The sequence below is a fragment of the Chiloscyllium plagiosum genome, unplaced genomic scaffold (genome assembly GCF_037043375.1).
Source record: "Chiloscyllium plagiosum isolate Xiang-an unplaced genomic scaffold, Cpla_swu_hap1 HiC_scaffold_2, whole genome shotgun sequence".
In the NCBI taxonomy this organism is placed as follows: domain Eukaryota; kingdom Metazoa; phylum Chordata; class Chondrichthyes; order Orectolobiformes; family Hemiscylliidae; genus Chiloscyllium; species Chiloscyllium plagiosum.
Window position 1 is genome coordinate 44,070,085 of NW_028270140.1, and position 26,937 is coordinate 44,097,021.

At 39.7% G+C, this 26,937-nt stretch overlaps 1 protein-coding gene across 1 annotated transcript in view; it reads left to right on the forward strand.

Annotated features, from left to right (window-relative positions):
• Positions 1 to 26,937, forward strand: part of chrna8 (cholinergic receptor, nicotinic, alpha 8) — a 196,897-nt gene that overhangs the window by 76,265 nt on the left and 93,695 nt on the right. Inside the window, exon 4 of the mRNA XM_043715303.2 lies at positions 6,723 to 6,832. Within this exon, the coding sequence (XP_043571238.1) occupies positions 6,723 to 6,832 (110 nt within the window). The remainder of the gene's footprint in view (positions 1 to 6,722; positions 6,833 to 26,937) is intronic.

Consider the following 26,937-nt stretch of genomic DNA (forward strand, 5'->3'; position numbering starts at 1 on the left):
AATTTGTCAATTTATGCTTGTCTAACTTTAAAGCCTATTCCTAACGATACATTTTGGGATCTTACTTGTAAATATATTTATGTATTATAAATTCATTTTTTCAGTATTTAATATTGAAGATGCAAAATGCATACAGTTCCCAACTTGGAAATTCACTATAATTACCCAGTTTTAGTCCTTTAAATCCAAAATTAGTTTTCTTAAGTAGTCCTGACCAGTCGATGCTCAAATACAATGCTATAGGTCGTGAAATAACCGGAGCTGCCTTAAAAGGATTTGTCTATTCAAGTTTTTAAAAAAATTCTAATGCATAAATAATGGCCGAATCCAAGGTCACAGATATTAACCATAGGATTTTTTTTGATTTAACTGAAACTTCAACTGTCATTGAGGGAGGGGACTTTCCGAATAAAGCTATGGCTGGCACATCATAATCACCAATGAAACACATCAGTCTTAAAATTAAGTGAAACAAATGAGTCTAAAACACAAAAGGTTATGGTGTTATTTTCCTCCATATTAAACTGATTTGAAATCGAATAAGGTTGGCTTTTATGTAAGGATAAAAGAGATTAGTTGGAAACTGATAGTAAGGCAGTCATGACCTGTAAAAAGAACAGGAGTTAACATTTTATTTCATAATCACAGTAAAATCCTTAACCTTCAAAGAAATCATGTTAAATTTCCATAATAGAAATCAGATTCAAAACAGTCCCAGATCTCCAGCTCCAGGGAGCAAAGCACAAACATTCTATCACCTCCCAAACAAATGTCATTCAAACCGAATCACAAAGTGTTAAACTTTCTATTAGCTGTACAGCTCTTTTCTCTCACTCACTCACTCACTCACACACACACAATCTCACAAACACTTCCTGAGCTTCTCGCTCCTCCCCTCTATCTTTTGAATATTTTTCTGGATGTCTGGCCATAAGTTAGTTACAAAGTGTACCCTCAGTAGCCCTTCAGCTAATAGCCCTTCTGACACGAATCATAATCTGATTCCTCCTGACTGAAAGGCTGATGTCCGTTGACATATAAATTCAAATATTTACAAACCCGGTCTTTGTCCGACATGCGCTTTGGCCAGAAGACGACGGGACAAAGAATGGATTCCTTAGTCCATACAAAGCAACAATATTTAACATCTTTTTTCCTATCTTTTTTCCCTTGTACAAGTATTATTTTTCCAATTCCACAACATCCTGCCCAACGGTCTTTCTGGAGGTATGTTGCCAGGGACCCCGCCTCCATTTCCATTTCCTTTTTTTTCCCCAGAGGCTTTTTCGTTACCCTCGGCACAGCCCATATTGAGTTCCTTCGTTAGTCCCTTATTAACTACTAGAACTCAATCCCAGCCACCAAGGCAGTACTTAAAAGCCAATTTTCTTTCCTTGGCCTGTACACAGAGTTGCCTGGCTCAACGCCTCCCTGTGCCTACCAATCAAGTATTACCACTTAACTCCTTCCTGGTTCAGAATGGCTTCCTGAGGATTCTGGTCAGTCTACCAGGAGGGGCACCCACTGTCGAGAAACACAGGGCCATTCTAAAAGGGAACGGGACGCGTCTTCTCAGCTGTCGATGGTGCCTACTCCGCCGGTGATGACAGGATCCCGGACGAGCCCCCAATTGCAAGAAACTAAGCTCACTGTTCATCAGTTTCAGTCAGAGTCAAATTCTGAAGCTGTCTTTATTCATACAGTCTTGCAAGCCCAGGTGACCATAAAGGAGGCACATCGGATCAGGAGGTGACATTACAATTTATACAGTTCAGTTGAGTCTCTTGGTTCTCCCCTCTTACTTCTGCTAATCTAATCAGCTTACCACATCTGTCTGTGGCATGCAACCCCCCTCCTTGATAGCTGTGTCTTACAACTTCTGCTGACGCAACACTGGGTCTTATTTGGTTATCTTGTTCATACTAACTCCCTATGTGCGTGACAATTGCAATGGTCATGTCAATATATCTGTTTCTACCAGTCGACCACCTCCCTTTTCAGTTAGTTATTTATTGAAATATACCCTCATGATTCCGCCTTATGATTTTTGCAGAAACAACAACCTTCGCAAGGTCCTCTCACAATTAGTAAAGAAATGAGTAATGGGTGCATTTGGTGATTATAGTGTTCGTAATTAGACAACATACATAGCTGTCCAACAATCCTTTGTGCACTTATTAATAAAATAGTAAGATTAAAAAAAGGTAAGGAGCAAATTACTGCAGATGTTGGAACCTGTAATGAAAGCAAAAAACTGCTGGAAATCACAGTGGGTCAGGCAGCATCCATAGAGAGAGAGCAGGCCTGTCTTTCCCCAGCACCTCTTTAATCCCTACCCCTCAAATATTGCATAACTGTGCCCTCTCCACACTTCACTCTGATGAAGAGTCCATCTAGACTTGCTCCTTCTCTATGAATGCTGCCTGACCTGCTGTGATTTCCAGCAGTTTTTGTTTTCAACACAAAAAATAAAGTGTGTAAGTCTTTTTGACTGTTGAGTAGTTTCCCTTCAACAATAGTTTATATTATGTAGTGCCCTTAATGTAATAGCAGAACCCATGATACTTGACAGCAGTATTACAAGGCAAGTTATGGCACCAAGTCTCAAGATATTAGTTCTATTTAAGGTATTCTTGAAGGATGAAAGCAAAGTAAAAAATCTGGAAGGTATAGGAAATGAATAGGAGTTCAATATCTATAGGCAACTGATAGTGTGGTGGAGTGATTAATATCAAAGGTACATAAGAATCAGAATTAAAAATGTGCATATTTATTTCAGAGGGTTGTGAGATTGAAGAATATTACAAAGATGACCAATTGTTTGGTTACTTGTGGTGTAACTTTGGTAATTGAATATTCACTTCCAAGGTGAATATACTGAAGGCATGAGTTTGTGGAAAGCATTTTCTGTTACAGTTAATGCATGTAGCTAAAATGATGCTGCATTTGACCAGTTAGCAATGTTATTGGACAGTATTGATTTAGCTATTGCAGAGCTCTTGTCAACAAAGTAACTTGACATCTTACAGCATAAATGGAGGCCATTTGGCCCATTGTGTATTGGTTCTTCAAGAGAGCTATCAAATTTGTCCCATCCCCCGATTCTTTCATCATGGTTCAGCTTTCTTTCTTAAGAAAAAAGTAAATGTAGACTTAATATCCTTTTGAAATAAAAAAAATTGACTATGGAGAAAAAAAGTCCCTTTCATCTGTTCACCATTTGTTTTAAAAATTATTTTGAATCAGTGCTGTCTGATTTTCTTTCTGCTAGTTGGACTCGTTTTTCTCTAGAAGTTTAATAATTTTGAACAACTCTATAAAATCTCCCCTAATTTTTCTGTTCTGTGGAAATAACTACAGCCTCTCCAATCTCCTAACCTGACTAAATTGCTTCATCCCTGGTCTTATTCTCAATCTCTATAGTGCACTCTTGGAGCTCAACCAGGCACTCATATTGTGGCTATTTGGTTAAAGCTGATTGATCAGGTGGCCTCACTTTAATGCACTTACCTTTTCAGCAAACAATGTTTATACAGCTGCAGAGGAGAGTGAAAGCCTTGTTTGATTTCCTTCTCTATTATCTGTTTGTTTTCATTTTTGGTTTAAAAAAAAACTACCTGTTTGTTAATTTGCATACACACAAGGCATGAGGTAGAGAGCAGCATCTGGCATTGATGTTATGAACATCTTTGTTTGACACTTTAAAGAGATTGTAGATTGAACCATTGTTTTTCAAAGCATCTTCACAAAGTATTTGCTTATTATCTTAGTTTTAGGATTATTTTGACAATGGCTCATTGGTTTATTACATTGTAGATACGAAAGTGAAGTAGCATTAGTATAATTGTGGAAGAATTCTTGATCATTGTTTCGAATTCAGATGTAATTAGCACATTAGCACATAAAGATTTATTTGGTATAATTAAAGATTGAATAAATTGTCATCTTAGGAGTCATCTTAGGAAATGTTTTTAACTGGTTAAAATTTTCGTTCAACTGATAACTTGTGTAGAATGGCTATTTTCACCATAATGGCTCAGTGAAACTACTGTGTATACGCGAGTAATAGTCTATCTCATTTAAAAGTCGACCCACTATTTTGGCCAATTAACCTGGAATTTTCCATATATCTCATGTAAAAGTCGACCCTAGTTCTTCACAGATAACAGATCAACGTTTGAGTCAATGTGTTGGCCATCACGTTGCGCTCCATCTTTCCAGTCTGCCGGTTGTTCCATTCCGCTCCTGGTCATCCAGTCCACTGGCTGTTGTGTTCCATTCTGGGTTTTCAGAATTACCATAATTCATTTTATTTTCTTCATTCGTTTAGAGATCATTTGGGCTTCTGCTAATGATAAAGTATGAATATTGATGGGCATGAATTTCAGCCCCTCAAAAATAGTATCAATGTAATAGTCGACCCCATAAATTTGACCATTATTCAAGTATATAAATGTCATGTACACCCTACCAATAATCTAATGGATTTCAGAGACAGGTACTTTTGGAGTAACCTTTGACCAAAGCATCTTTTTAAGGTTTTGTGACAATAAGGTACATTGTGCACATTGCATGCTTTATCAATGTGTGAGAATCCTGATAAAGTAGCTTTTAGTAAAAGGAATGTTCAATAAAAGAAAAAATATTCATGGTTTCTAAGGATGGTAAACATGACCACACTCCTGTAACCTCATGATTTTAATGAAAAATAAAATCTTAGCAAGGATGGCACATGTTATACCAGGCATTTTAAAAAAAGTCTAAAACATTATCAATTCAACTAAGGATCTCCAAAATGAAATATCACCTATAATCTATATGAAAAGGCAGATATATTGTTATCTGGATGAACTTGACAGGAGAAAAGGTTAATATAACACGAAGAACTGTGGATGCTGGAAATTTGAAGCAAAGACAGAAATTGTTGGAGAAACTTGGCAGGTCTGGCAGCATCTGTGGAGAGAGAAACCGAGTTAATGTTTTAAGTTCAGTGACCTCTTCATCAGAACTGATAGCAGTGAGGAGAGCATGATATTTGTTTTGGGGGTGGAATGGGATATAGGTAGAGGGAAATTAGCAGACAGATGGATACGGAGCCCAGCAAGAGAGAGAGAGAGAGATATGAAAGGGGTAGGTAAACAAGGGGATCATTGATACTAAGCTAGGACAGAAGAGATAGTAAGAGAATGGTTTGGCTGTGCTGAAAGCATAACAGGACCAGGGTGTGGGGGTGGTGGCTAAAAAGAAGGGAAGGACAAAATTATGCTGTAAAGTTATTAAACTTGATATTGAGTCCTTAAGGCTGTAGGGTCCCCCAACTGAAAATGAGATGCATTTCTTTGAGCTTGAGCTGAGGCTCACTGGAGCACTGCAGTAGGCTTGTGACAGAAATGCTGGCATTTCAATTTCTGTTTTGAACCTTCTCAATATTTGATATTCCACTGCCCACTGGGGGAGAGAACACCAAAAATGCACCACTCTCTAAGCGAAGAGACTCTTTCTCGTCTCGGTTTTTAATGACCTACTTCCTGTTCCTGAGATTACATCCCTTTTTTTAGAACCACCAATCAGAGAAAACATCCTGTTTACAATCACCCAATTATGCCTTGTAAGAACTTGTCAAGTTTCAATGAGACCACCTCTCCAAAACTAGGCAGTTCCAAAGACCTAAAGTTCCAGTTCCAAAGTGTGTATTTCAACCCATCAAAATAATCACTAAAAATGGGCCCTCTACCTTTTGCTGCAAAATGTGTTGTCTCACCTTCAACTTTTACATGAATATAGATATCTCTAATCAACCTGCTCAAAGATGTATTGACACATCACTGGAACAGGTGGGACGTGAACCTAGTCTTTTGGTCCTGAGGTAGGGTTAAGTCCACCATGCTTCTACTCCTTGAACATCAGGTGTCCCCACCCCACGGGCAGCATCACTATAGTAGGTGTCCTGCACAGTCAGTAGTTAAAGTCATATAGAACTTTAAAATTGCATCAACATCAGATGCTGCTGCCTAATTTAGATGGATGTCGCACCCTTTCAAACAAACTGATGGATTGAAATTACCACAAATTGGAAAAATTAGAAATTTTACCTGTCTTTTCAGAAGTAGTAGAGTTAAAATTTCCCCTCTCTTGCTTTGTATGACAGTGTCCAGCATTTTGGACCTGACTCAGTGATGGTAGAACCTCAGTACCTCCCAGTAATGGTTGATTTTCATCCTCATCCATGTATTGGAGTGAGATCAAGAACACATTCCCTAATAAGTGTTATCAAAGCTTCCTGTCACTGTGTAGTGTTCACACAGGAAGTAGAGAAAAAAAGAAATAGTAGGGAAGAGACACACCCATCTCACACTTACTTCACAACTATTAAATCTTGCTGAAGTATATTCACTAAGTAAGTATAGGAAAAAGTTGAAAGTTAAATGGTGAGATGAGTTCTAAAAGTGGAGGTTTAATTGGCATAAGGAGATATAAACATACAGACATGCGAATCAAGAACAGGAATCAGCCACTTGGCTCCTTAAGCCTGCTCCACCATTTTAGTATGATGGCCGATCTGATTGTAACCTCAAATCCACATTTTCATCTACCCTAATACTTTTTTGCTCCTTCTCATGTAAAAATAATCTAAAATAACATTCATGTGCAAAATGTATTTGCATTCAAATGCAGTGTATGTATGTATATATATATAGTTATCTTTTTCTTGCCTTGAAAAGCACTGGAAAGACTGCTACCTAAAGTGGAATGTTACTGAATATGGAGGTATACGCACCTTGCACTTTCCTTCAGATTATGTGTGGGTCCCAGACATTCTTCTCTATAACAGGTGAGGTGAATTTATTTCTATTCATTCTAACAATGACCTCTCTCTCATATTTAACTGAACATTTTTTTTAAAAAAAGGAAAGGCCACAGTCAAACTTTTTTCTGGAAAGGTACTGGAACATTTTTCATGCTGTCTTCCACATAGTTTATCAGATATTAATAATGTTGGTCTCACAACATTCAATTACAGGATTCACTGTAAACTTCTATGTCAGGCTTCACCTCTGGAGAAAATCCATTATAAGAACGTTGAATATTTGAATGAAGCAAGTTTTGAGAAGATTTTTGTAGATGGTACTGTTGTGGATTTTCCAATTTAATAAAGTGTGCTATATCCATAATTTAATATTTTGTGTCAGCCTAACATTTTTTTATGTTATCTTTTATATTGTGAGTAGTGGGTTATATAATGAGAAGGAATGATGTGGTTGTTGGCAGTTGTAGCCTGTCCACAATATAGTATTCTGAATTGGGATCTGGTGCTTTGTGCTGGGTCATCATTGGATTGAGGTAAATAAAGGCGAGGAATTTTTCAACATCTGTTTAAATTTCTAGTGTTCATTAAATCTATATTTCAAGGCTGCTTCTTGCTCCATGTCACTGCAACCTACAGACTGGTGCCTGAATGAGAAGAATACTTTCTTTGTTGGCAACACCTTTCCTGGCCCCACCTCATTCTGGATGTGAGCTGCTTATTTTGTGTCTTTATGATAACTGTCCTATTCCTTTACGTGGGCTTTTTTTAAAAAAAAAGCTGGACGCTGCCTGGTGACTAAGTCCTGATCTCGTTGTGCTGAACTTTGGCATCCATAAGACATGGGAGCAGAAATTAGGCCATTCTGCCCATCAAGTCTGCTCGGCCATTTGATCATGGCTGAGAGATTTTTCAACACCATCTTCCCTCTTTTCCCCGTAACCTTTGATCTCCTTGGCAATCAAGAACTTATCTATTTCTGTATATGACCTCTCCTCCATAACCTTCTGTGGCAATGAATTCCACAGATTCACCACTCTCTGGTGAATCTCTTATGCCTGAAATGTGATAAATGGAGCTAGCCCATTTAACAACTCAGAAACTCTTTTCAAGAGGACTCGAGTGCAACAAATTAGTCTTCCAGCCTGTCATGATATTCATGCTTCCCTCTTCACCCCACATTAAAGCTAATTGCAATGTTCGAAGCAGCTCTAGCAATCTGATGCTGACATTATTTTATTTTTTGCCTTGCCCTTGGTGAGCAAGTCCTCGAGTGGAACTCAGATCAAGTGTGACACTACCCACTGCACCATAAGACCTCCCCTAAGCTTTTCTACTTTATACAGTTTTTTGATTTTATATTATTATTTATAATAATGTTTAAGACATAAATTCCCCTTTACAGATGTATATTAATTATGTCAACTTTGCTCAACAAGGTTGACCAATGGGAATTATATAGTAACTGTTTTTACTGCCACTTGCTTGGCCTCTTGTCGCTGGCTATATTCCTGATTTGTTCCGTTTTAGTTGAACTCCGTTTTCATGGGTGATTTTCAAATGTGCTGAAGTTATGATGGCCTAGAAGGCTCCAAAGTAGTTGTATACTGTCGTTTTATTATTCAGTTGGAGACCAATTTTCTTAATAGCACTTTTCAGTAACAATTTTGATTAAATTCAAATCTAATCCTTTTGAATTTGCAGTTTAAATGGTTCTAGGGGTGAATTTACACATTTAAGAAAATATCAAAGGCAATGACTGAAAAAAGAATATAAATGATAAAGGTGAGGCGTATAATTCTATCAGACAAATCTTACAGATAATAATGAATAGCCTTGAGTGATTAGACTGCGCACATCACACTGAGTTTAGAACAGTGCTGTCTACTTCCTAGAGAATATAACTGATTGGCCACTACTTGTGTTTACATTATTATTTTTGTGCCCTATCTGGACACCAAGTACACCATTGCACTAGTCCTGTTATCACAGGAATTGTAATATAAGTTAACAATACTTCCTACTGTTACCAAATGACCAATTAAGTTCTTTATCAATATCTGGTTTTAAACAAAAAGATTTCTTAGTAAACCCTTAATTGTATTTAGAACCAAGACAAATCTAATTCAATAAAGATGAAATAGTTGGTTAACATACATGGTCGGTAATATAGATGCTTACCTCGAAATATCACAAAAGCATAGTCTTTATCACACAAAAACACAGTCTTTAGGATAAGAAGGGAAAAAAAATTATTTGCAGAGATTGCTATTCTGGCAAAAAGAAAACTCTGGCCATTGGGTTACTCCAAGTGGTCTTCCCAAATGTCATTGTATATCATCAAGGTAAACTACACAATTAAGAACATTGGCTACCCGTATGGTTTTTCAGTCTCTGTAAAGTTGCTGGAGAATTTTTCAGCCTGAATGATATCCCTCCGTATTGTAAAAGACCATTTGGTGTGATAAAAGCTCATCTCTTTCTACCTCTGCGTACCAATGAATTTACAAGTATTTCATTATCATATCTTATTTTGGTAAGAGGTCTGGCACTGCCAAATTTATCAATATAACCTGCAAGAATTGAGTGGAATCTGCCTTTGTTACTGTATTGATTTTTCTGTAGTTGGAGAATTGGATTGAGCTGTCAGGCTTAGGAACAAACACAAATGGGAATTTCTAACAGCTGTGAGTGATCGATTTAGCCAGTTTTTCAGCTTGTATTTGATCTCTGCTTTCATCTGAGCCTTTTTCTCTGGAACTGAGTGATAAGGGTGCAGTTTTGTAAGATAGGATTCTCCTACATCCATGTCCTGTATGATTTAATTATGAACCCTGCTTTCTCCCTACAGATACCTTTTGAATTCAGTGAGTAACCTTGTGAAGTCTTTTTGTTCTTCTACTTCTAAACAGGCAAGTGTGATGCCTAAACTACCGAATGGCTTCAGTGTTAGCTACCTGAGTAGTAGGTGGCTTACTTTGAGAATCATCTGATCCTCATTCCCATGTCTGTTTCATCATCCACTGTCCTTACCAACTGGCACAAAGGTATTTGCTTATTTTTCTCCCAGTGATGATATCACATTAATAAATTGATATGGCAGCCAGTTATTGTTTCTGGAAAGTTGCAGTGTCAATTAGATAATCTATTTCACCAATTCCTTTAACTACCCAGAATGTACCACTGAAACATGCTTTCAGACCTTGTAAAGTCAGCAGCACTGACACCTCATCATTTTGTTAAAATGTTCAGGGGTTGATCATGCTTGTTAGCTCATTATTTCATGGTTATCCTATTCTAAGGTGTTCTTGACCTATGTTGCAAATTCTGATGAGCTCTTTCATAATGCAGGTACACAGATTAACATGGATGATGCATTCTTCAATCAAAAAAAAATGTTCCTTTGATTAATTTCAGAGAATCCCTTATCTCATGGCCCTTAACTAGATGCATTGTGTGGCAAACAAAACAAATTTCAGTCCTTTGTCCCAATCATTCGGATTTTCATGACCATGTGTCCTGATCATCATTTTGAGGAGGTGATAGTACTTTTCTAAAGCTCCTTGTGACTGTGGATGGTATGCTGGAAGCTTTAACTGTGTTGCGTCCAAACTATTCAGTTTCCTGAAAAGTTTTAGACATAAAATTCCGACTGGAACTCTGCTGTAATTCATATTGTAGAAAGAACTAGGTAAAAGTCTTTCCAACTGCCTAGCAATGATTGTTCTTCAGGGAATGAGGATTGAGTAGTCATATTCATGACAGTAAGGAAATCATCATATCCTGCTGTTGTTTGTGCTAACAGTTACACAGTCCACCAGCATCCTATTAAATGGCTCCTCAAAAACTGATGTGGGAATTAAAGTTTGATTTGTGTTGCAGTTTTCAACAATCTGGCACTTCTGAGGCATGGTTTACAAAAGTTGTACTACCTCCTTGTACATGCCTTTACTGTTTTAAAAAAAAATAACTTAAACTTCTTAAATAAATTTAAATTGACATAACGTGCTTGCTCTTCCAGATTTCAGCATGTCCTACTATGGCAGTTTCATGGGTTATCCTTAATATTTCATGATGTAATTGTGTGATATAACTAACTGGTGAATCACTATCCACGTGCACTCTTCATCTGCCGATCTGTCAACAGGTCTGCACTTTCTCATTGGAACCTGATTTTGCATATAGCAGGATTCCAGAACACACACTGCTTCAACTGAATTTTGAGCAGCGTGGGCTACTTAGCACTGAATTGACTAGCTGTATTTTGGCTAGAGAAGACCTGTTAACATTACTTTGGATTACTAAATCTCCAAAGCAAGTTTCAGAGAACTAAATATCTGTTTCAGGTGCAAACTCAACCTCCAATGATGGACTTTGTTCAGCTATTGCATGGATTACCATACATGAATGAAAAGTTTCTGGAATCTCTTCTGTGACTGCTCTGTCATCTTGACTTCACTTAGCCTTTGTGTAACTGTTAGAGGAACCTACAATGTTTACTCATGCCAAATCATTCCCATAGAACTAAGTCAGCTCTGTCTCCAGATAAACCATGGGCAAGGATGATAGTTATTATTTCAGATATTACATCACACTGTAGGTGTGTACATCCATGCTTTTGGATTGTATGCTCCCTACTAATACCATTGATTAAAACTTAAGTGACTCCTGTATCTGTAAGTATGACTGTCGGTTTACATGGCTCATTTGAGAAATAAGGAGTTATTTTTCTGTTCAACAAGAATTCCTAGGAACTCTCAGGTGTGTTGATTACTATCCCTGCACCTAAAGCGGTGTTTATACTTGGTCTTACAGCTGCAGTCAGAGCTATAGCTCTATCTTTTGTACTCTCTGTCAAGTCTGCTTTCTATGAACTGGCTATGGATTTACCCTATAGTTTACAGCAATCTATACAAAGGCGATCCACATGGTAACTTAGGTCTTCAGTTATCATTTCCACCCTCACCACTGTCCTTTGTGCCTGATAGGGAGATCCCAGGCCTTCCCAGCTCTCCCTTCTCATGCATGGCTTACTTGCCTCTTGCCTTCTACCTTTCCATCTTTTATCCGCTACTCCGATTTATAGTGCTGACAGAAAACAAAAGTCAATTTGTGGGCCTGCTGTTAATCATCAGCCATGTCCACTGCTTGAATGCTGTTGTGAGCTTTTGGGTTTTTCTTATGTGCAATCCTGTTAGAGTGATAGTGAATTTTAATTTTTTTAATAGGTGAAGTATTTCACTGACAATCTCATATGTGGTCTCTACCTTTTAATGTCTGCCTCCATTAGTGAAAATTGTTTTGCTTTACCCTCTCAAATTTTATATATGTTTGCTAGGCTGCTTTCAGATATTCTAAAATTTCTGCCCGTAAGACTCCAGGATCAACTTGTATTTAATCCCAAGAATAGCCTTTTTTTGTAGTCTCATAATGTGGAAAAGTCTCCTTAGGCATAAACTTCATAAGTTCTTCCCAACAGTTCCCATTTGTTTTGTGTGGGCAATGTCCAATTTTCACTTGCACACTTCACATGCTCAGTTCTCCAAAACATGAACATGAAAAGAAATGGACAATGCCTTATGGTTTCTTTCATCAAATGTTTGGAGGGCTTGTACAAAATTTAAACAGCTCCTCACTGCATCTTGAAGTAGGCTCAGACCTTTTGTTGTCAGAATGTTTCTCTTTCCAGAGTCGAAGGCCTCCTTTTATAGTTTCAGTTTTTAAGCTGGTATTCCCTTTCTCACTTGCATGAAATTTTTTTCTCTTTTCTCTCCTGCAGTGTTCTTTCTGTTTCATTTTCCTCCTTCTGAAATGCTTTTTCCTCACTTTTTAAAATTTTTAGACTTTTATAAGCTGCTTTTTCATTTATAAGCTACTTTATCTGCAGTTGAATTCTTATTAATTCAATTGATTCACCATCTGGCTTACATTGTATTCTTCTAACTTAAAATGTTGTGCTATTACTTTAATCTGTCTACCTTTCTAACCCTAATTTCTCAGTGATTCAATATTCTTTGCAAATCATTCAGGGATAAACTATCATCTTAGATCTCAGCAATGTCAAAGTCTTTTTGACATGAAAGCATGAGAAAACTGGTGTATTTCCTCTTACTCTTTTCCACTATTAATGCCCACTTCCAATTAAATGATATCATTATTGAATTTTCTGGATGAGCCCCTAGATTTATATTATTACCAAGGCTCAAGATGTGAAGCATTTCTGGTGTTCTATTTCTCTATAAGTCACAACCTAAAATAAAAATAATTTCTCTCTAGTTGCAAGATGACTAATTAAATGCCTTGTCTGTATCCGGTTTTAAACAAAAGGAGCTATTGATCAGGTTTCTTAATAAATAGAATTGTGTTTTAATATCAAAACGAAGACAATAATTGATGCAATAATTGATTAACACACACAGTCAGTAATATAGCCCAAAATGTAAACATACACATCCACTCTGTTCAGGAAACGGAGAAAAAGAATCTCCTCAGAGATTGGCTTTTTACAAAAAAATACTTCTGTCACTGGGTTATTCTTGAAAACAGAAGATAAAGCAGAATTTGTAGCTCTGATATTCTGGCATGTGTGGTTAAGTTATTAATTATGCACAGTGGTCCTTGAGATCTTACAGAGACAACTTGATCAGCACAAACCATTTTCTGATGTTCCTTCAAACATTTCTTCAAAAGAATAATAGATTTCAAGAGCTCAACATGAAAGTTTTATTTTCAGAAATGGAAGTGGCCAACTGGACAACTTGTTCTTAGCAGGCTTCCCTCCAACTCATGTGGTTCTGAGCAAGCCTTTTTCCAAATCACCTGGTTTGTAGCCAGCATTCCTCCAATTCAGCTTATTTCTAGCAAGCTTTCCTCCAACTGCACTGCATAAACAAGAAAATCTCCAGGCTAGTCACCGTTTGAAAATTAACTTGGGAGTTATATAGTAAAAGCACGCAGTTATTCCTGGTTATATAATTTCTCAGAAGCCCTGTTTAAGACAAAAATCTCCAATGTCCCAGTGAACTTCCAATTACATATTTTAAATAAACCTCTCCAGGAAAACTTGAAATGATTTCCTTTCTTCACATCCTTCAAAACACATGTCCTCCAAGCAGTGTCAAATATCAACTGTCAGGGATTCAAGATGGTGGTGTTCCGAATAGATCAGCCTTGCTGAGCTCTGCAACCCAATCCTATCTCCCTGACCTATCCTTTAACCTTCTCTTAACCTCATCAAGTGATTTTCTTTTATGGATCACTGCCGCAGAAAAGTCATGGAGAGATCCACAGGCCCTGACCTTCGAGAAGTTTCCATGCTTTCTGCTTGTCCCTGTAGCATTGAAATCATATCGGAACCGGGTGGGCGCACTGACCCCAACCAGATCTGCGCACTGCAACTCTGTGAACTCCGTCAACCTCGGCATCCCAACCAGGAAATTGCAGCAACCAGTCTTCAAAAAAAAGACTTGCTGGCTGCCCACCACTCCCTCCAGTAGGCTAACGACCTGGATATTTTCTCTCCTACATCCATTTTCCAAGTCATCAACTTGCTTAGTCAGGGCCTGAACCTGTTTCTCAAGGGCCTGGATCTGCCCTACCGAGGACTCGAGCTCTGTTGCTGACTCCGCGGACTTTTCTGCGGCAGTGATCCATAAAAGAAAATCACTTGATGAGGTTAAGAGAAGGTTAAAGGACCTCTGTATTCAATATTTGATGAGACACCCAGTGGTGCTTCATATTACTTGGGACACTGTGGTCGTTTCATTCCTTGGAGCAAGCCAGAAACTACTTGGACACTTTAAATTAATGTGGATGTATTTATGGACATGGACAATAGTGTTTTTTTTTTGGTCTTGCACTTGTACTTTCACTCTTTTCCCAAAGAAGCTGTTGTTGGTGGGTTTTTTTTGGTCTGAGCTGGAGTGGTATTGATATACTGTGGGGGGTGGGCAGAGTGCTCACTGTTTTTGTTATACCTTTTTGTTTACAATGTCCTTTGGTTGCTTCCATCGCTTGGGTTTGGGGTGCAGCTCGAGCTGGAAGGGTGATGGAGGTGCGATTGGGAAATATAAGTATCCTCTGTGGGCAGGGGGTAGAGTCCTCCTTTAAGTGCTTTTGTGTTTTGTAGCTATTTTTATTTTGTTTTTTTGTAAATAGTCTCTATGAGTAAGATGAATTCTTCCTCTCTGCAAGTCAAAGGTGATTGTAAAGGATCAGGATTCGCAGCATTCTTAAATGATTCACCTGGAATATCAGAGGGATTAAAAGGGAAAAAAAAGTGTTGTCGAGCCTTAGAAAGGAGAGGGTGGATGTTGCCCTTTTGCAGGAGATCTTAATGACAAGGAACACTTGAAGTTACAGCAGCATGGGTTTGATCGGAAGTTTTTCTCACCTAGGAGCAGAGGAGTGGCAATGCTTGTGTTAAAGATGAGTATGGTTGGTTTGTTACTGTTAAGACTCTTATACATGGTGAGGAATATGGTATTTTGGATGTGTACTGTTCTCCGGCCCATACGGTTTAATTACTGACTGATACACTGTCTAAGCTGATGGCCTTGGCATCGTGGCATATTATTATAGTGGGGGGACTTTAATTGCCTTATGGATCCTCTGGATAGAATGCCTAAAGGCCCCCCCCCCACCTCCCAAAAGCTACTTCGTAATCTAAACAGTCGGGTGATCTATGTGTGGAACTGGGGTTGGTAGACATTTGGAGACGTTTACACCCTATGGGCCGGGGTTTTACATTCTTTTCCAATCCTCATAAATGCCACACAAGGATTGATCATTTCCTAACTCCTGCGGCTTCTTTAGTTTTGGTGGTATCCTGTTCGATCGGGAATATTGCCATCTCTGATCATGCAGCAGTGTATTTAATGGTTAAGATTAAGGATGATGCAATGGGCTCACGGTACTGGTGAATGGATCCCTTTATCCTCAAGGACAGCAAGTTTGTAAGATACTTTTCTAGGGAATTTGAAGCTTTTTTGGCCACCAACTCAGGTGCAGTTAGTAATCTGTCCATTCTTTGGGAAACTGCTAAGGCCTGTGCAAAAGGGATAATTATCTCTCACTCTGCCAGCTAGAAGCGACAGAAGGGAGAGCAGCAGCATCTGCTTGAGGCACAACTGAAAGCAGCTGAGACGGCATATTATAGTAGACCATTGGCGACTAAGCTGCAGTGGATCACAGCTCTCCGATCCACCTTAAACTTCATGTTAATGCATACAGCAAGGAAGGAATTCGGATCTTGCTGGTGTGTCTGCTGAACAGGCGTATCTCCTTGGTGCTCCGTTAACAGCCCAAGGGATACAGGAGGCAGTAAGGCAACTTCAAAGTGGAAAGTCGCCTGGCCGTGATGGCTTGCCCAGTGAGTTTTATAAAGAACTTGTAAGCATACTGTCAGGGCTGATGTTAGACCTGTATAACTATTCATATAGTCGGGATTGCCTCCTGTTATCCTTGAGAGAGTCTAATATCTCCCTTATCCTCAAGAAAGGGAAGACCCCAGAAGACTGTGCTTCCTACAGGCCCATTTCACTTTTAAACTCTGTTTTTAAAATTTTATTGAAGACTCTGACATTGAGTTTGGAAAGAGTATTGCCTTCTATTGTTTAGGAGGATCAGACAGGCTTTATAAAGGGTCTCAGATCTCCTAATAATTCAGGAGACTGCTTAACGTGATTGAAGCGTGCCAACAATGCTCGGTTCAAGGGTTAGTGGTTTTCTTCGATGCGGAAAAGGTATTTGACCGGGTGGAATGGCCGTATCTTTTTTTTTTACCCTGGAGCGGTTTGGGCTGGGTGAAGTGGGTAAACGGTCCTTTAGAGTGATCCTCTGGTGGCGGTTCTCACGAATGGTATACGGTCTGATAATTTTAACGTTGATGGGGTAGTTGGCAAGGCTGTCCCCCCTCACCTTTGTTCTTCACATTGTGATTGACCCGCTGGCAGAGGCCATTCGTGTCGACCCTAATATAGCTGCCCCAAAGGTAGGGTTGAAGGTGTATAAGATCACCTTATATGTGGATGATATTCTAATTTTTCTTTCAAACCTGGCAGTTTTGGCGCCCCAGTTGATACAAAATGTTAATTCATTTGGCCTTTTCTCAGGTTACAAGATCAATGTTTCAAGATCAGAGGCTACACCTACGGGGGGGTTGGGGTGTCTTAGGGGAATACCGGATGTTGAAGGTGTGGTTCCCCTTTTAAGTGAGCACAAGGAGGCTTTCTTTATTTGGGGCTCCCTGTTACCCTTAGTTTTGATCGGTTATTCAAGGCTAATTTTGTTTATTTGTTTGACAAGACTAAACAATACCTTCAAAAATGGGGGTGCCTTTCCAATATCATGGCTAGGTCGAGTTGCTCTTATTAAAATGAATGTTCTTCCTCGCTTATTATACCTTCTGCAGATGCTTCCTTTGCTTTTTACTAGACAAATGTTTCAGAAATTAAGTAGTTGGTTTAGTTCTTTTATTTGATGCCATAAATGGCCTCCTATCAAGCTTACAGAATTGCAAATGCCTGTGTTTGGGAGGAGTGGTGTCAGAAGATATCAATTGAGAGCTCCCTTTTATCTTTTGTGAGTGACTGGGCCTGTGAGGAATCGGCATTGATGTGGTTTAGCATTTGAGGCCTCCCAGGCAAAGTGTCTTCTTGTTAACCTGTTGTTTCTGGACAAAATGAGTATAGTTGTGAAACATTGCCAAATCCAATAACTCTGTCAAAGTGTGGAGGACAATGGGACAGATGTAGGGTAATATCTCTAAAATATCTTTACATCCTCCCATAGTTGGTATGCCAGGTTTCCAGCCAGGGTCAATGGATCCCGGGTTTAAGTCCTGGGTGGATAGGGGAGTCTTTTGTTTGGGTGACCTGTTTGAAGATGAAATGTTAATGTTGTTTGATCAAATAACTCATCAGTATTGATTATTGAGCAGGGACCTCTTCCACTTTTTTTCATCAGAGATTTTATCCAAAAAGAGACTACACTTCTGACTGAGTGTTATAGATCTAATATGGCAAAGAGGATGCTTCAGGCTAAGAGCACTCTTTCAGTGACTACTGGGGGGGAGGTTCCTCGGGTGACATCGAGCAATTATGGGAGGTCTGGGAGAGAGAGAGAGTGTTAGGGTGGAGATCACTCCGGAAACTTGGGAGGACATTTGTGAGAGTGCGAAGAAGATTTCAATATGTAATAGGACACATGGTATGTAATTAAAGGTTCTTCATAGGGCTCATCTGGCCCCAGATCGTCTTGTAAAATTTAAGCAGGCGCGCCTTCAATGTGCCCCAAATGTAAAATAAATATGGGTACCCTCACTCATTGTCTGTGGCCCTGCCACAGGCTCCGTACATAGTCTTGGGGACCGAAGGTCAAGGTGGACCTGATTTCTCTTCTCCTAGGTTTGTCGAATTTATCTCGCTTTAGATGTACATGAGAGAAAGCTTTTTAGCATCCTCCCTTTTTGTGCAAGGAAGAACGTTCTGATGTGCTGGGTGTTTGAGAAACCACCACCCCCAGGTCTGTCGGGGTGGCACAAGTTAATTATGGAACAAATTCCTAAGGACTTTATCACAAATATGGTGCACAAGAAAATAGACAATTTTTATAAGACATGGCAGCCCTCTTTGAATTATTTGGAAGCAGGTCTGTCCATCATTTTAATTTGGACTTTTGTATCACCATGGTGGCTTAGGTTTAATAAGCCTAATGTCCTGAGAGGAAGAAGTTTGAGCAAACATGGCTTTAATAATTGATGCTCTCGAAGGTTGAGAGCTGAGGTCCTGTTACACTGAGCGGCATTATTTATTTACTTATTGATGTGTAATGAGTGTAGTTGTGAGCTCTTTTGCAGAGTATTATAGTAGTTGGTTTATTGTTTTTTGTAGTTATTTTCATATTTTTGTAATTTTATAATTTTGTCAAGAAAATTTTAAAAGTATTTTTAAAAATCAATATGACATGCACATATTGTACATTTTGCAGGGTAGCATTCTGAGCTGGTCCATTCTGATTGCCAGTGCTCCTATATGTCTCTTACATGTGGTGCTGTTCACAATTAGGGCTAATGTTGATGCTTTCTTCACACCTGTATTCCCATAGTAATACAGAAGCTCAATAATTCTACCATATTCGTGACCATGATAACATATCAGAGTCCAGATGATTGAATATTCATAGAAAACTTCATCTTCCCAGTTTGCAACATTACCTGAATTTAGCTTTATAAAACTTAAATGGAACCCCATGAGGTAGTTTTCTGTGTTCAAGGCACAATATAAGTACAAGATTTGCTTGTCAATATGACTCCCTAATCGATTGTAAATAGTTGTTAAAAATGTTTGAAGGTTGGGGAAGGATAGAACTGAGGTCTAGATGCAAAGAAGGGATACTGGAGTAAGGTACCTTAGGGAGCTGGCATCTTTAAAATTTAACCCTATCATAACTCAATATTTGTAAAGGAGAGAGAGCAATCAGAAAGACAAAATCAATAATAATTGTATATGCAGGTCACAGGAGAAATTAGACACAGAAAGAGGAAAGAAGTTGATATAAGTCAAAATTGTTTGTAAATATATTTACGTATACTAGTGGTGAGTTCTTCACATCAAGGTCTATTAAATTACAGTAGCTTATGTCCAGGCTTTCATGTAAGTAAGATTCACCTATCTGATGCGCAAGAAGTATCTGGAAAGAAAGGTACATTGTAGTAATATGTATTTACAATTGTCCATTCACCCCAACCTTGTAGATGTGATACGGATTCAGGAATTCCTGTTCTCCTGACAGACATTGCCAATGGGGAGTGGAGTTGATAATCTGGGTCAGATGCCTAGAAACACTGGCTGGTGGAGTGAGATCTGTTCACTGTGTGAGCCATGAGTCACAAGGGGCACTACCAGACTTGGGAAAAGCTTGCTAGGCAGTTGTGAGCAGAATGTGACCTGTTAGCGCGATTCTGTTCAAAAGTATTAGCAGATAGTTAACATGTTTGCAATCACTGGGAGGTGTCTGGGTTTTCCTTTGAACTGATATGATTTATTTAATGTGAAAGATATCAAAAATCTTTTGTGGGAAAGGTCAACATTTGTTGCTTATCTCTAATTGCCCTAAAGAAGCTGGTGGTGAGCTTCTTCAATCACTGCTATCACAGTAACCCAGTGCCAGTAACAGAACAGTGATATAGTTCTTAATCAGGATGGTGTGTGATTTTGACAGGAACTGTGGATGGTGGTGTTCAGATCCATCTGCTGCTCTCCTTTTTGTAGATGGTGGAGATCATGGTTTGTAAGATGCTGTCGAAGGAGCCAAATGAGCTGCTGCAGTGAATCTTGGAGAGAGTCTTACTACTGAATGTCAGCGATGAAAAGAATAATTGTTAACTGTGCTGGATGGGATGCTAATCCAACACGATGCTTTGTCTTGGATAGTGCTGAATGTCTTGAGTATTGTTGGGATTGTACTGATCTGGGGCAACAAGAGAGTATTCATCACACTCCTGACTTAATTTGCAGAATTACCAGGTATGTTAAAAATTATAATTGTTAAACACTTGTTTTCTAGAAAGATTTTAACAATGTTTTACATAAACAGCCCTATAAGGAAAACAGCCACAAAACTAGTATTATATTTGACCAAGATGGTGCCAGCATGGTAGGTAGCATTTGAGCTCATCGGAGCCTGTCTACTCCAGGCCAGTGGCTGTATTTTCTCTATGTACTTTTCATATTTCTTCAAGCTTTCCTCTTTATCTTCGAGGCCAGAGCAATGGTGGCAAGGTGGTGGCCGCAACGTTGGCAGTTTGGACTGGGACTCTGGGTGGAGGTGGCGGTAGGCCTGGAGCCTAGGCTGGGAATGCTTGTTGGCAGTGATGCCTGAAGTGAGGATTCCTGGCAGCGATAGGCCCAGAGCCTGGATACTTAGTGGTGAAGATGCCTGGCGTGGGAGCTCTTGATGGCAGCAGTGCCCAGAGCTCCTCAAGGTGGCAGTGATAGCAGAGCGGGGGTCTCCTGTGGCATCAGCATCATCATTACTGTTCTCAGAGCAGGACTCTTTGAGGACCAGAACACCTTGCGGAGACCTTGCAGAATCCCTGAAGCCATGCTTGAGACCCCAATTTGAATAGAAGATGAACTCTTCTTTAAGTAATTTCCTTTTATCCTTATTGTAATGCAAAATGGCACCGGATTGTGGTGACAAAACACTTGTCACTGTATCTTCATATATGTGTGGCAATAAATCATTCATTCATTTAAGAACTAGAAACAAGGGAGATGAAGGGTGGTGTTGTGAGACAGTGCCCCTGAGCCTGAAAGTCTGGGAGTGGGACTTGTTGACTAAGGGTGGTGCTCATAATGCAGTGAAGCAGATTGACCACCAACTTATATTCCATTCAACATATGTCAATGGCAGATGGTACGACCTGGAGAGATACCTAGTCAGCTAGGTGTAATGAAAAGAAATTAGAGGCTCTGTAATTACTGTTGATAGCTCCAGGCTACAATGTGTATTAGTATATTTGACCACATCAGCTCAGAGTTCTTTTGGGGCTGCTTGGCTTACTTGGTTTGCAGCTGGTGTTGATCAGATTGGTGTGGACAGCAAGGAATTAATCCCTGTTCCGGCTTGGGTGAATTCAGGACCCATCTTCTTGGTCTAGCAGTGGTGGGGATTGTAGTATTGTGGGCTTAGACTAGCCTTTGGGTAGGGAACTTAGAAATTAAACGAGGGTCATTAGTACAATCCTATGTAATTTAACTAAGTAAGTAGGGTCATTATGATATATATCTTAATGTGTTCTGTCACATTGTAACTCACACAGTAACAGGGCTCTGTAACTTGAGCTTTAAATGGACTCTGTTTTAATGTAGAGCAGTGTGACTAGGCTAAACACTGTCCCATTGCAGTATATTAAACACTTTCCCTTTGACAGTGCAACAAAAAGCCTATTAAAGGTTTTATTGTCTACTCAGCTTTCTACAATGAAGCTTATTGAAGTAGCCAAAATAATAAAACCAACAATATGAAAGTCAAATTTCACATTATTAAACCTTGTATTTGGACTAAATATAGTATCATGAACAATTGTAACATGCCCTCCCAATTTTAAATAGATCAGTCTAAGTGAGGCATTTTTAACTCTCCATTGCTAGGATCTCTGGGATTTATTGTCCCTAGCACTATATTTAAAGCCAACTTCAGATGAGAGCAGTTTGTCAATAGAGGCTAGTTGGCACTCTGCAATGCAGACAGGGACACAGCGATACTGGTGGACAAGAGGACTACCTTCTTTCCTCAGGACAACCAGAAGAGACCATGTCACCAGACCCTGCCAGCCTGGGCCAGTGCACTATCCACAGTCCAAAGAAATGACCACCATGCCGCAAGAAATTTTAATGACCTTCTGTTCTACATGAGGTAAGTACCATTGTTCTCTCTGCTCCCTCTTACTCACTCCATTTCTGCTACCAAATCTCATTAACTAGCATGCCCACTGTTAAATATAGCATCTTCCCTCAGTAGGTTTCATCCTGCCCCACCTCCCCTAGACTCTTAAACCCTGCATGCCCTCTCTGCTGCCTGCTTGTCACTTGGGTCCTCTCACATCTAACATTAACAGCTAGGCCAGCCACTTTCCTCTTGCTCAAGCCTTTGCTCTTATTCCTGGTGAAAAACATGACAAGCGAGGGTAGAGGGCCAGGACAGGTGATACAGTGCCTGACAAACATCTATTCAGCCCTGATAAGGAGAGAATTCTTACTTTTAGCAGGAAGCAGCACTAATATGGTGATGCTGAGACTTCTATGTAGCAGCAGCCAAGTAAGATTTTTCATCCATTGCTGTGCTGCTTCCATTACAGCCCTGTGAATATACTGTTCACATGTCTGAACATCTATCCTTATTTGTCAATTCATTCCAGCTCCTGTCTTCTGTAGGCGTGAGAGACATTCATAGTGTGGATCTATACTGAAGACAGCAGCACCTCTGGCCAACATTTATCTCTGAGAGGAAGCCACAGATACCCCATTAGAAGAACTGGCAAGGCTATCTTCTGAATCCTGCACCAGCCACCAACACTTGCCACCTCAATGGGTACTTTAGCTAGGTTAGAGTCAGGAGCACAGGGTGGTGAGCACATCATTGTCCGGTCTTCACAGATTGCCAAGGAAGAAACCCCCCAGATCACCATCCTGAGGTTATCTTTGTATCAATACAAAACTATGGTGTGTATTTCTTGCACCAAGTTACCGAAATTCAGTTTAAGGAATGATTTAACACATTTGCAGCTGGTAGTTTTGCATCACTTCAGTTTTGAACTGACTCTGGGTCCCTGAAGTCAGTCACACTAACATGTCGTCTCAGGGTTATTCTTCCCTTGTTAGACAGCAAATCACAATCACCTAGAGCTTCTGAAAACCCTCCAAACATCTGAACAGCTGTATTTTCCTGAATCAGCTGTTTGACTAGTCCATCACTCCATAACTTTGTCTTCCAAAGTGGCTCTAAGGCTTGGTGTCAGATTTGTTTTAGAACATGCCTGCTAAACTGTTTGGCATATTTCACACATTTAAAGGTACTGCGTAAACAGGAGTCGGTTTAGCTCGGTTTGTTGGATGGCTGGTCTGCAGTGCAGTGTGACGCCAACAGTGTGAATTAAATTCCCATACTGGCTCAATGTTACCATGAAGAACTCTCCTTCTCAACCTTTCCCCTCACCATTTGTTACTCTGAAGGACTCTTCTTCTCGATCTTCCCTGATGTGTTGACCCTCAGGTTAAACCACTACCATTTCCTACCTCTAATGAGAGAACAGTTGTATGGTCTGGTAGGACTATGCTGTGTAAATGCTGGTGATGGTTACTTTGCTGCAGTGTGCTAAACAAGGATCAAAGCACATGCTCATGTTCAAAGAAACAGGATTCTTTCCTGTTTTCAGGAGCCAACACCACTTGTTATAATTAGGCAGAAAGTTCCAGGATTTTGACTCCGTAATGAGGCAAGGACAAAAGAGTTCCAAGTCAGGTTGAAGAACTTGCTCAAGATCTGGTGTCATAGTGAATTCTACTGATTTGAGTTATTGTTCTAAAACATCATTGTATAAAGCAGACCTGATGTTGAAGCCTTACCATGCAAAAATGGACATGGTGCACACATCCTTCCTCGCTTCTCACTATTACTTTCATTAAATCAGCTGCTAAAATATGGTAGCCCTCTGATTGTTTCTCTTTCAAGCCTTCCATGCCTTAGAAAGGTAATACACGAGAGTGAGTGATTCAACTTGGAGACCACCATTATATGATGCTCCAATACATTGCAATTCAATACACTTTGATAAATCCCTCTTAAAACCTTCTAAGGAAGTATGTTTGCTCATGTTTAGAGAGTACAACGACACTTAAAATGCAAGCATTACTGAGTGTAATTTAAAATACAAGGACAAGTCTGGCATAAATAATGATTTTGAACACTCTCAGATCTAATAATACATCTTTCAGACGCACTGGAATACAGAGGTTTTTGAAATTTCATATTCTGTTGGAAGGAAACATACAAGCAACATTATAACTGTTTCTGGGAGTGCAATCCCAATATTTTCTACAAAGGGATTATTCCTTTTGTATTTACATCCCACTGTAGTGATATACCAAAGATTTTGTGAGAACTCTTTCCAAACCCATGATCTTTACCAGTTATAAGATTAAGAGCAGCTGATGCATGCGTGCACCAATACTTCCAATGTTATCCAACTCATCATGCGTTGCCTTGACTTGGAAATATATTGCCATTCTTCCGTCGATTCTGGGTCAAGATCCTAGATATTGCTGCCTAGTAGCACTGTGGATTGCCCTCCGCAACACCGTTATGATCTTGAAGGCATTCAGATATGGCCAATAAGTGGTGACCCTCCCAGCTGTGATCCGAAAACGTCATTGAATAACCTGATGCTGTATGGGAACAGGAATCTTAAAGCATACAAAAGATATGGTGCACATACCCTTTTGAGATATTATTAAGTCAGCTGTGGTAATATGTACAGGAATCTTATGGTGCCTGCACTCCAATTTTTCTCCAATCATTCAATGCAGTTTGAACAAACAATAAGTAGATGTATTTACATGTGTAGTAGTTCCTGAAATAATTACAGGGAGGCTGCTGTGTATCACAGAAATAACCAAAATGTTACATTTCAAGAACATGCATAGTTCATATCTCATTTAAGATCAGGTTTTCGATTCCAATTGCTTGTCATATACCTCTGAATCTATTAATTATATGAGCTATCCCACCACACTTGTTAATCAAGGCCTAAAATTGTTGCTGCCTTCCTAATTTCAATACGCTAGTCATCAATATAATATGAAAATGAATTTTTAGAAACATCATTGCTAAATGAAATTCAAAGTAACTAAATTTAGCTATTTTCAAAGGGAGAGTGACTAGTAGGCGATCATTGGTACCGGTGACATAGGAAGAGAAAGGATGAGGTTCTGAAGAGAGATGTCGCTGGTTAAAAAGTAAGTCCTCAAAGGTAGTAATATCTGGATTACTCCTCGTGCCACATGCTAGTGAGAGCAGAATAGGAGGATAGAGCAGATGAATGCTTGGCTGAGGAGCTGGTGCAGGGGGCAAGGATTCACATTTTCGGATCATTGGCATCTCTTATGTGATAGAGGTGACTTGTATAAAAAGTATAGGTTGCATCTGAATTGAAAGGGGACTATTATCCTGGCAGGAAGATTTGCCAGTGCTACATGGTGGCTTTAAATTAGTAAAGCATGGGGAAAGGTGGTGTTGGACCCAAAGAAATGGTGAGGAAAAAGATAAGTCTGAGGCTGGTGCAGTTGAGAAGAGGAGCAAGTTAAATTGTCAAGGTAGTGAATGAGGTGAGCATGATTTAAAAAAAAACTGCATTTGTTTGAATGCAAGATACCTGACAGGTAAGGCAGATGAGCTCTAGGCATAGTTGGGAACATGGAACTGGAATATCATAGCTATTACAGAAAGGTGGCTCAGGGAAGGGTAGGACTGGCAGCTTAATGTTCCAGGGTCGAGACATTATAGGAAATTTAGAATATGGCTCAAAAGGGGAGGGGGGGGAACTGGCATTTTTGGTAAGGCTGTACTTTGGGAGGATATTCCTGGGAGTATGTCCAGTGTAGTTATTTATGCATAACTGCAAAATAAGAAAGGGATGATCGCCATATTGGGATTATGCTGAAGGCCCTCCCATAGTCAGCAGGAAATTGAGAAGCAAATTTATAAGGAGATCTCTGATATCTGTTTGGGTGGCACGGTGGTTCAGTGGTTAGCACTGCTGCCTCACAGCACCAGAATCCCAGGTTCGGTCCCAGCTTCGGGTGACGGTCTGTGTAGAGTTTGCACATTCTCTCCGTGTCTGCGTGGGTTTCCTCCGGGTGCTCCGGTTTCCTCCCACAGTCCAAAGATGTGCAGATTAGGTGAATTGGTCATACTAAATTGCCGGTAGTGTTAGGTGCATTAGTCGGAGGGAAATGGGTCTGGGTGGGTTACTCTTCAGAGGGTCAGTGTGGAGTTGTTGGGCCAAAGAGCCTGTTTCCACACTGTAGGGAATCTAATCTTAAAAAATCTAATCAAACATAAACTGGGACTGCCATTGTGTTAAGAGTGTGTAAGAAAATTTTGTGATTAAGTATGTGGATGTACGTACTAGAGAAGGAGGAAAACTTAACTAATTTTCCCTGGAGCACCAGAGGCTGAGAGGTGACCTTATACGGTTTATAAATTCATGAGGGACATGGATAGGGTGAGTAGCTGAGGTCTTTTCCTTGGGTAGGTGAGTCCAAAACTAGAGGGAAGAGGTTTAAGGTGAGAGGGAAAGATTTAAAATGGACCTAAGAGGCAACATTTTCACCCAGAGTGTGGTGCATCTATGGAACAAGTTGCCAGATGAAGTGGCGGAGGCTGGTACGATTACAACATTTAAAAGCCGTCTGGATGGGTGCATGAATAGGTAGGGTTTAGTGAGATAGGGGTAAAATGCTCGTAAATGAGACTACATTTATTTATGATATCTGGTCAGCATGGATTAGTTTGACCGGTGTGTTTCTGTGCTGTACATCTCCATGACTCTGTAAAAATGAGGTGGTACA